At 36.9% G+C, this 12,201-nt stretch overlaps 1 protein-coding gene across 1 annotated transcript in view; it reads right to left on the reverse strand.

Annotated features, from left to right (window-relative positions):
* TRHDE (thyrotropin releasing hormone degrading enzyme) overlaps window positions 1-12,201 on the reverse strand; it is a gene marked incomplete at both ends in the record, with an annotated part of 208,642 nt that overhangs the window by 86,474 nt on the left and 109,967 nt on the right. Inside the window, one exon of the mRNA XM_082052838.1 lies at window positions 5,379-5,444. Coding sequence (XP_081908964.1) covers window positions 5,379-5,444 — 66 coding nt within the window. The remainder of the gene's footprint in view (window positions 1-5,378; window positions 5,445-12,201) is intronic.

Genomic DNA, 12,201 nt, shown 5'->3' on the forward strand with positions numbered 1-12,201 from the left:
TGCTATACATGTAGTATACTCAAATCCTCATGGACCTAGAGGAAGGACTTCCACTTTTGGTAGTGATACCCGAGTCTGGCCCTTACTATGCTGTACATCTTTACCACTTTCAAAGGGAAAAAAATACTCTGTCACTGCAACTTAAAGAAGTTTCTTGTGTAAACTTATACTGATCTACTTAAGTCATGGTGGAAAAAGCTACAGAAAAAGTCCATAACACCAAATTCATTTAACAAATGTAAACCTAAAATCCAGAGTCATGTAAATTACAAGCATGAGAAATGCTGAGGGGCCAGAAAAGGTGAAAGATGTTATCAATCTCGTATGACATGTATTGTAGAAAACAGTGATGTCAGCTCCTATGAGATTTCCTACGACTTCCTATATCCTACTTTTAACATGCTCAAGTTATCTTGTCGACAACTGTCAGTAGAAGTGAGATAGTTCAAAAAATATAGGGATTTGTAGCAACTAACTTAAAGCCAGGTCATATCCAGTATGCCTACTTTGATGTTCACCAAGGTCATACACTCTGTGCTCTTCTAAACCACAGGAGAAAAGTACTTCACTCAACATCTATTAGATACACCAGTGAGATGAGATGCAACACCAGAGGCACTCCAGCTGTAAAGATGTTCCTGCCTGGTGGCAAAAGTTACATCCTCTCACTGAGCAGAGGAAGACTCTAAGTAGTTCCATGTGTATTCTTGATGCAGGTACAGCATCACAGCTCATTGCTTCACTGAATCTGACCCTATGGCACCTGATTTTTTTTTGTTTTTAACAAAAAATTTATTAAGAAGTCTCTAATGATGTCTCATTTTAAAAAACATACAGCTAACTGTTGTGAATTGGGAAGAAATATATAACAAATAGGCATGATAAAATGATGACACTGAAACCCGTTTAATACACTATGTAAAAAATTAATTAGGAAATAATACTGTGGAAATTAATGAATATATTTCCTGCACTACTAGATTATTGGACAGAAGTGGCAAACTGTATGGAAACTGGCACCTTATAATTTTATTTTACACCTAGAAAGTTTCTGATAGTTTCACATTTACTGCCACAATTCAAACAGAACACAGACATGCACACAGGTGTCTAAAGAGCAGGAAATACTAAGCAGTGTGGCTAAAAGAAAGTCTAACTAGCCAGCTTTATGATAGTAAAAAGTGATTGAAATCTGAACCTTGTTGTATTTAACAACCTGCACAACACATTTCCCCAGATAACTCCTCTGAAAGGTTGACCAATTTGTTTCAATACAGTGGCCACCCAACAGCACCAAAAAGACAACTTACATCCAAAGCACTGTATGGAAATTCTTCTTCCAAATGTACAATGTGAAGCCTAAAGTACAAAAGCAGTTAATTTATCACAGAAGCAGAGATTCCTACAGTAACTAATTCAAGCTGCTGATGATGCACTAAATCAGAGTGAGTGATGAGCACATACATAGCAGCAAGTGAAGTTCAAAAGGATACAGATCTATGTGATCAATGAGCTGCCACATGGCAAATGAAATGCACTGTTGACAAACATACAGTAATAGAGAGGAGGCTCCGAAATAATCAAACCAAATATAAGAAAAATTAAAATAAACCAGTGCAGTACCAAACCTTTGAAACACTGGGCTTTCTCTCTGTAGTTAATATGAAAAAAATATGCCTTGCAATAAAGAAGTAAAACCTTCCAGGAAATGTAATACAGTGACACCAGTCATGTGAGCAAGCACTTATTTCAAGCACACAGATTAGGAACAACAGCCTACAGATGAAAATCTCACACAAATCAAATATTATATTGCATATTACTGCACTGAGTGATGACTGAATGATAAGGCCAACTTACATCTTCTTCCTCTACCAATCTATGCAGTTCAGAAACATAATCAGAGCAAGTGGTGCTGACCAAGACTCTTCATACTCTAATCACTGTCCTAGCTGATTAATGTCTTTTTGACTGAAAAGCAACATCACTTTGTGAGAAGAGTACTGGCATTCAGCGTTGTGCACCTCTTACATAAGAAATGTTGCACATCATGAAAGATGTCAGGACTTCTAAAAAGAAAGAAATCACCTACTGTGATAAGGCTTTATTAGATATTTTCTACAAAATTTATAGCTGGGACTTTCTTCTATGCAAGTGTTACCAGCTGCGGCTGTTACTGTCATTAAATTATTCATTACAGCTAATATAAATATGTTGTCTTTTGGTTTTGTCTATGGAGTGCTATGCGAAAATGGTGAGAGAGTTCTGTCTTTGTTACTAAATCTTCTATTTGAAAATGTCACATGATTCAAGACATCACATGTCTTTAAAGGGCTTCCAGAATATCATAGCTTCTCTAGGTAGCCTCTTGGCTGCAGTTTTATCATTGAACTTCCACACTACAGTCCAATGGTCTTTCACAGTATATTTACTGTGATAGGAACAGGCTAGTTATTCTCAAGAGATATTAATCTCTCCAAACCCATTTACACTGTAAAACTGTGTATTTCTCCTACAATTTTACTTCCTTGCAGACTCCTCAATAAAACAGTTTGCTGAATTTTGGAGATCATGGGGACCTTTGTACATTTAATTCTGCTCTTATTCAATGTTGCAGAACATCCAACAAAAAGCCTCACTCTCCATCAGCAACTTTTTCTTCTCCTTTTTAACACATTTGATTGTTTTATTTGACATGTATTTTTCTCCCCTAAGCTATCTGGATCTGTTGTTCAAAAAATTCCCTGTCTGGTGATAGCATGTAATTAGATTAAGAAAAAAAGGGATAATGAACAAAAAAGGTAGCTATCTCGTTTGCTTCTTGCTCTAAACTTTATCTTTTCCTCTCCATAATCCAAAGGCTAGCATATTTGTTGTAGTGTCTCTTATATAAAAGCTCTAATTCTGTAACTTTTATTTAGATCATGAATCATACCTTGGTTTTAACAAAACCACAAACACTCAATGCAAAGACAAATAAAGGTCTACTCATTTTAGCTTATGCTAGTGTAATAAGACTACAGGAATACTCTTTTTTTATAATCTGTGAAACACTTAAGGACATACCCAATACGCTGAAAACAACTGAAATAATACTAATAGTATTAACACTGATGTGCTCCATGTACTGAAGGCTAATGAAAAACAAAGCAAATCAGATAAAGTGAAGGTCCTTCAGAACCCAGTTACTCAGCAAGCCATTACAATAACCCAGGAGGAATGAACCATCAAGTGCACTTTCAGAGTACTCATTATTTGAAGAGATCTATAAATAGCAGTAAGACTTGATTTTGCAGCTATGCTTGAGAAAGGCCATTTAGTTGAACAGTAGAATTCCATGATAAAACTGGATTCAAGGCAACATAATGATAAACCCCAAGTAATGGTACCATGGCTAAAGAGCTAAAAAGCTTAAATCAATGCATGACAGAAGGGGCAAATTAGTCCTCCCATTCTCCTACCATTAGCAAAGCTAGCCTCCCAAATCTACAGTGCAGGAACACTACTTTGTTAGATCCACAAAACACAAAGAATTAAATGATTGACAGACATTTCCAACTGTATAACTATGAACAATCTTATGAACTTATGTCTTATTTTGTTCAACTTGGAAACATACATATGGAAAATCTCTGTCTGGATTTCAAACAGTTTTTATAAAGGAAGTTAGAATGTCACCTTCCTACTGAACTGATGCCAAGACTTTCACTAGCCAGATTTTCACAGCTAGATTTTTCATAGACTTCCATTATCAAACAGAAGAGTTTCTATTTAGAGCAGAACCAGTGAAAAGCAGAAATAATAGGAAACCACTCAAATAAAAAAACAAAGCTCCATTACAACTTTATGCTAATTATGATTATTTAATCCCTGTATAGCCCTCTTCTTTGATCTGAACTTTTTTCTAAATTTATTTCAGGACAACTAGCACACTGTTATTTCTCAGGCAAATGTAGAAGAAAATAGAAAAATGGGAATTGAGATATACATATTAAAAATTTCTAAAACCCTGAGTGAAATGGGAAAAATTGCTATTGAATTTCCATATGAATTGATCTGTGCAGGCAAAAATTTCTGGCTGGAACATGGAATGTGCTGGATTAAGGACAGAAGTCTTATTGGCTTGAATGAGATGAGGGTTTTATCCTTGACACATACAAGAATTTATGAAGAAAACTTTTGATTTCAAGATTTCTTATTTGGATAAGAAGATTATCTAACTGATCTGACCTGGTCCTGACCCTGGTCCTGTAAATAAGTTGTGCTGAAAACCCTGAACATCCTGTAAACTCTCCAAAAAGCAGTATTTCCCCAGCAGGTTTCCTTTCATTGCCTATTGTATGCAACACACCTCTCTGACATAACCAATGCATTTATTTAACTTTTGTTTTATATTTTATCTCCTAATTTATTTTGGTTAGAGGTAGAATTATTCTGTTAAAAAATGACCTGATCCTAGACATGGTTTATTTAAATTTCAAAATGAAAAGCTTACTAAGAACAGATAAGATTGATTGCTCTTTCCATCTTAGCATAATTGTATTTCAGGTGAACATCAATTTACTTTAAAGGACACTTCTAAGTAGCAGGCTGCATCATACATAATTCATCAATCACAGCTGCCTGTAACATGATTTACTCAAGCAGATTTCAATGGAATAGAGGGAGTTGCATTGTTTTTTATGCTTTGGCTTGTTTGTTTTTAAATAGTTTACGAAACACTTATTTGTGCTGAATTATTGCTGAAAAGAGTTCATCCTTGGTAATCAACATGCTGAATTTCTTTTTCTTTGTACAGAAATGTTACCTCTTAAAATTTATTTTAAAAGGCAGAGTGAGTTTTCAAAACATTATTAAGGCAGAGAGCGCTCCATGCTTATCAAAGGTAAGAGTAAAGCTCAAGGATTTTGCTCTGGGGGAAGGGAAGGCAAAACCACATATCTGAAAAACATTACTAGTTTTAGGGCTATGTATTTTCTAGCTGGCTTGACATTGTTTGTTATTATTTGTTATACCAGCACGCAAATGTAATTGAAGAGATGTTGCTCTTTCCTCAGCTAGCCCTTCACACGGTTGTCACACAGATAAAATGGCTTTTATGCAGCAATCTACACAAAATGGACACAAAACCATGTGCCAGTTAAAGTGCAATCGCTTGATACACAAAGAAATACAGGTGAAACTGGGGGCACCGCAATGTGTGTTACATTGCTCAGCATCTTCTATTAAATTCAGCTTCAGGGACATGTTGGTGCCTCATGGTCCTGAAGTAAAGCAGCATTTCCACAAGTAGATGCAAATATAGTTTAAAAAGTAAAAAAAAGAGAGAAACTGCTAGAAATGCACATCTACACAAAGACGGAAATGCTTTTACTTACTTGTAAGCCCATTTGAAACACAGAGTGACCCATAAAGTTAGCCAACATTCGAATTAGAGCTGCACCCTGTGGGAAATAATAAAGGAAAAAAAAAAAAAAAAGATGTTACCATTTTTGCATGTCAGTATTACACAATTATAACAATCTGAAGTAGTCATTTCCATCCAATGCTGTCATCTTGGAAACTTATTTGCGCTGGAATGAAAGAGAGTGTAGATAATGCAGATGCTTACAAGGAAAAGTGAGGGAGTAGACTGTTACTGTTAATATCCTGCTCCACATACTGAATAAGGTGCAGGTCAAGAAACACACTCTCTCCACTGCTGGAGTACGGATGTGTCAGCTCCACAGCTGGTTGTCCCCAGCCCTTCTGTGCACTCACCAGAACTGGACAGTTTTAAAGGAGGGCAAAAAAGAATGTTTGTGCTAAATTCTACCATAGTGATTATTCACAATATTTTTACTTTCATTATGCTATTGTAAATCAGGATTTAGTGATGCTACTTTCTTTTGAAGGAAACGTTATTTATCTACTAAGTAACTTGGACAGGGCAACCCAAAACATCTGTAGCAAAACCAAAAATATATAAAAGACATCAATCAAAATCCTTAACGACATTCTTCCGCTCGGCACACATCACTTTTCCTACTCACTTATTAGTATTCCAGGGTCCCCTTGTTTCTTTCTCACAGTTTAAATTTAACGTAGTAGCAACAGGCATATATTTACCTAGGCACCTTAACTCGACTGATTTCTTTGAGAAGTAAGTAAGCAAATATATTCATATGATCTTGCCCACAGAGTCTTTTTCAATCTAGAGACCAAGAACTGTCAGACACACATAAAAAAAAAGAATTATAAAATTCCTCTCACAGGTAACATTTAGCCACAGTGGATGGAACTATGGATGGCCCCTGCACACCAAACAAAATAAAAAAGCAATTATAGACTGAATAGGAGATCCAAAGCACAAAGGCAGGACTACTCTCTCAGGATCCATCTGTTTTCACAGCTACTTTAGAAGTACTTTCTACCAATTATTACCTTCAGGAAACCCAGAAGTCCTACTTACAGCTTCCAGAACAACAATGTGCTTGTCCCAGCTCTGCCACCTTCCCCACATTGGGAAGGCAAACACCTTCTTGACTTACTTGCTGATGGACAGTATAGAAGAGGAGAGTGGAGAGAAGAAAAGGGATTCCAAAGAAAAAGCAGAAAACAGAAAACCAGAGAATTCTGAGGAGGAAAAAAAAAAAATTGACTTGGACAGAAGGAAGGAGAAATGGGAGCAAACGCAGCCCTTAGTGTGGGAGGGAAAGAAACGGGAAGAAGAAAAGACAGGAAACAACTTAATTCAATCTTTCTTGCATGGAACAGAGAACAGCAATACATTTATAAGAAGAGCAGAAGCAACCAATACATTCCCAGCTCTGGGAAGGAAAGGGAAAGTCAGCAAACCCTGGCACCTTAGAGATTAAGAGAAATGGGGTTGCAGGATCAAAAACCAAGAGGTACGCAGAATAACTGGCACAAGGAAGAGGGGCTTACTGAAAAGAGAAGCTTAGAGGATGACCCTAACTAGAGGGTTCTGGGAGGCAAAGAAGGTATGTGTAGTAAGTTCAGTTACAGAAGCAATGGAACATATGGCGTTGAGGTCATCTGAATGGCCCAACATGCTAGCGTTTCCACTGCCTATTCACTAGGCATTCAGTGAACTAGATGAGATGTCCAGAGGACCTACACTTCCATGCCTCCTGAAAGGTTTTCTGACTCAGACCTAAATCTACAGAAAAATCCTAAATCACAACAAATCTGTCCCTCTTTGGAACCTGTCAGTATCATTCCCTGAACACCCTGACATGCAACTGATCTGCTCTCCACTTCACTCTCAGGCCACTTCTGCTCTGCCAATATTTGTCCAAAAAAGGAATGATGTATGGAGTCTTGATAAGTGAACCTGGCTCTCTTACAGGGCAGAATGGCAATTTATTGATGATATAAGTGCTTTCCTCTAGGCAGTGGATGACTCAGTACCTTGTCAAGAGGTGAAACACATTGGTTTAAGAGGTCTAGTGGAAAGCCATTCTTTCCTACTCGAAAAATGTACCTATGTTCCTGCCAGTGTAAAATCTGACTCACCTTAAGCCATTGTACCCCATCTTAATAAAAGTCTATTCAGATTAATAGACTGGATATTCAGTCAATGATTAATGGCACTATGTGGCTCTGGTGAAGCACTTTTCATTAGCAAATCCCATGAGTGTTTCATAAGACAATGATATCAATATCCTGTAAATTAAAGGGAAACTGAGGCACATCATAATGAAATAATTTGCCAAAGATCACCCAGCATGCCCCTCATATAACCTATGACACAGTCAAAGCTTCCTCAGCCTCAGCACTGCTGTAGGAAAGGAAGGCAGAACATATCAGCTACTCCATGGAAATTAACTGCACACACGGTCCTCTTCTGCAAGTGCTCTTGGGAAAAAGCATGCTCATGGGTAATTATCCCATATTGGCTGAAGTGCTGTCAGTTTATGCTCTTTCTTTCCATGAAGAAACTTATTTGCACAATCACTCCACAGTAAAGACTATCCATTATTAAAATTAGGAGCAAAATTCCATTATATGTGAGCTGAACTTGTCTTTGAAATCTACAAAATGCAGAGCCACAGCTAAAGCATTGAGTCTAATTCTCTCCATGTTAACATAAAATAACGTGATTGCAACCCTGATCTCAGATGAAATGAAACTAATTTTTAAAGACTCACTCTCCTATGTTTTGATCCTGTGGTATCACTACAGGTCAGACTTACTGTAAGTTAATTTAATTATCTGACTTATTGAACAATTCAATTTTATTATATCTGAATTCTTAAACTAAACGTTCCACTTGCAGATTGCATCCTGTAATCATTTCTTATAAGAAAGAAAGTACCAAACAGAATTTTCTTTCACAGGAAAAAAAAAGTGAGTCTTAAGTATGAAACCATTAAAATGTGACTACTGCATTCTACACAGTACTGTTATACAGGCTGGGATACATCTGACTAAATGCAGGTATCTATAGTATCTGTGTCTACAATTACTTTAGTTGCCTAGATTTCCTTGGACAGCACCAGTCACTTCTGGGTGAATGTTATCTCATCTTAAAGTAGACTTCCAAATAGATCAGAGGAATTGTACCCTAAAAGCACCCATCTCTTGTAATTCACACCTAAAGGAGCCTTGGGTGACTAGCTCATATGTACATATCTGCATTGCAGGCATCTAAAGTGAGGTGAGATCAAATCAACTGCATCGTCCAAAAAGGTCATACAGAGACTGATTTCCCACTCTGTTACAAAAGTTTTTTACTAGTAAGTAGTTCCCAAGGATTTCTGAATTGTGGAGATATAAAACTGATGTGGCACCATCTTTTTCTACATATACAGTCATATAACAGACATCATATCTTGGTTTATTCAACATCGTCCTACCTTCATGTAAGAAAACGAGCAAAGGCAGGTCTTCAAGAGAAGGCCCTGAAGAGAGGACAATATGCTTGCTAGCTGAAGGTGGATGTTCCACACCAAGTAAACAGCAAAGAAAAGCACTTAAAATAATGAACTGGTGAAGCAGCTGCAGTAAAGGGAACAATGTAAAGATCAATAAACAAGCAGATAGGATTATGCAGAAGCTAGAAGGCAAGGGGCCATGTGTGAAGAGATACAAATGAGCTGTAAACTCATTCAGCATTATTCTTCTAAGGACCAAAACCTACGTCAGTATTCTACAAAATACTCATGAGAGAAAAATGTTACCAACAAAAACCAGAAAACATGAACTACAGCTGACTGTTGTGAGGGTGAAATTATCATTTTGTAAATGCATTGGGGTGGGGGAAGGAAAAGAGAGCATAGAAGGCTGACCCATACAAAGCAGAGCCCTTCCATCCTTCCCTTCCATCAAAACTTATCATTCTTTCCTAGAATATTAACTTTTTTTTTTTTTTCTGTTTTTGTGTGTTTTGTTGGTATTGTTTTAACCATAGGACTGAGATTCACCTGACTGAATGTAGATACCTCTACTGTAGCTACCTGATGCTTTCTCAGTTTTATACAGCTGAGCCAGCTGCCTGACTCCCTTTAAAGGCAACAGAGAGAGAAGTAAGCACTTCAGCTCATCATGATTCATCTCGTCCAAAGACATGCTTTTAAAATAGGACAGATTAATTTCACCTTAAAAGTGCCTGTTTCTCTTCACTGATGATACAAGGAGGTTAGAGAACTAGACGTAGCAGGAGTCTATACAGTGAACATTCCAAATGAGATGACATTAATCCCTCAACTTTATTCTGCAACTTTCAGAGCAACCTTAGAAAATGTGAAAGCGTAAACAGTGCAAAAACACCTCCCTGAGTCTGTGAAGTCTGAGACAGCATCTGGCAGGCTCACCTATCCATATATCTATTGTAAAGCCAAATATCAGTAAAAATAATCACACAGACCTCACTATATCTCTTCTTAACTGAATTTCCACCTTGCCATCCTTGCTTAGGAATGAAAGCTGTTTGTTTTGATTTCATTTAGAGCAATCCCTTTTGTGACATACAAACTAAAATCAGGCAGTATCTTGGTATGTAGAACACCAAGACCTAAGGGTGGAGTGAGGTACTGAGGAGCATTGGACTACCATCAAAAATTACATAATTGAATTTATGAAAAAAAAATAGTATGTCAATTTTCAAAGAAACCTCCACTATTTATTTTTGGTTTTTATTCTCTTATCAAAAAAAAAAAAAAAAAAAAAAAAAAGAAAAAAAAAGGAAAAATACAGGTGATTTATTAACATTCTTCTGTTGTGCACCAGTCAGTTCAAAATCAGTCTTGATTTACATGTAATGGCATCACTTGTTTTTCAAATACAATGGGACACAGATAGGAGGTCTACAGTTATTTTTCTGTATGCTCGTACCCTTGCAATTCAAAATTAGGCTTACCTTCTCTCTAGCTAAGGGAAATGTGTTACCCTGTCCTCTACCTCAATTACACTAGATTTTATTCGTATTATTGTTAAAAGAGTTATTATCAATAATAACTTCTTATAATCACCTTCATCTTCTATGACTAAAACAAGGCTCAGACCACATGCAGGCACTCACAAAGGTATCATTTTTTCCTAAAGAGCTCCTGATTTAGGATGACAATCAATACATAAAGTTTGAAGGCTACTAATATATACCTGACATATACTAGTATTCTTTAACGAATCTGTCACATTACACATACATTAAATAGCTCCCTCATTAAACTGCTTACTCTGAGCTATAAGAAAGGTGCCTCGTCAAAGACTTTTTGTAAATTCAGTGTCTACTGACTGCCTCCAAGAACTCTAGCTGGTTAGTCAGACAGTATCTCCCTTTGCAGAATCTATGTCCAGGCAAGACCAACATATTTACCCATGTGCTTAGTTACCTCACTCTTTACATACTGGAGTCTCCACCTTGCTGGAGAAGAAAGACAAACTCATCAGTCTATAGGTCAGAGGACTTCCCCTGGAGCCCTTTCTGTACATTGCCCCCAGCAATCTTCTGGTGCAGCGCCATTCGCCATTCGTAAGGATGGTCATTTCCCTATTGCCAGAAGACCTGCAGCTCCACATCTGGCTACCTTCAGAACGCACAGGTGGGTGTCACCCAGCTCTGCAGACTTTCTAACAACTAACTCTGCTCTTTTAGTTAGGATTTCCCAAATACCTACCTCAAATTGATAGTTTCTGCAACCTGTCTGATACAAAGAATAAACTGAGCATGGGAATCCACACATTCTTCAGCAGGAAAGTCGACTGCAAATAATTCATTTCACTTCTCTGCTATACTCTTAAAAATCTGAGTCCCCCTTCTACACCTTGGCCATAACATGGCCTGCCACCAGTAACCCAGAGTCACAACAGCTGTATACACTCAAGACAAGCATAAACTCCCTTAGCAGAATCACTCCAGATCACACAGAAACTTCCAAATTTTGCTTAATATGTTTTGAGTAAAAGTTGAAATGTATCTTAATGAAATGTGAAAGAGATTTTTTTAGAACTGCAATTTTAATAAAAGCAGCATATGGGGTTTGGAGTTTTTTTGTGTGTTTTGGTTTTTGTTTTGGTTGGGGTTTTTTTTAATGTTGCACATATTTTTTACAGCACTCTGTCACACAGAAACCTAAGGGTATCCACAATCAAGTGGATTCTTAAGTAAATAAGTATTTCATTCCAGTTCAAAGTTCCTTTATTTACTTCTCAAAATCTTAAATAATTCTGTGATTTTAAGTTAATTTCAAATATCGGAAGAGCATGTTACCAAGCACTCACACAAAGAATGCACATTTGTACATTATTTTTGTAATGTGAACACTAGCCAACAAGTAATATCCAAGTCACGTTTTTCAAAACAATCATTCTTCGTTGGTACTAAGCAACCACAGCTGGATGCCCCATGAAATTTAGCTTATTGGGAAAAACACAGCGTGAATCAAAGTGAAAGAACAATGTACATCAAACATGTAGCAAAAATGTGACATTTAAAAAAGAACTCTTACATAAAATTAAAAAACAAAAAGAAATCTTTTGAATTCTGGAGAAATTTAACACAAAAAATATGTTTTGACTAAGGCACATCTGCAGAATTTGCTCAAATGCAGATATAAAATAGTGTATATGCATGTAAATTAACGATTCAAAAATATGGTCAACTGAGTTGCTGTGCCACATGACATGCAATGCACTGAATTAACTGAATTGTCACCTTCAGCACCTTAAAGAAGATGACCAAGAGATGGGAGAAGT

Source organism: Streptopelia decaocto, assembly GCF_964273445.1.
Source record: "Streptopelia decaocto genome assembly, chromosome: 1".
Lineage (NCBI taxonomy): Eukaryota > Metazoa > Chordata > Aves > Columbiformes > Columbidae > Streptopelia > Streptopelia decaocto.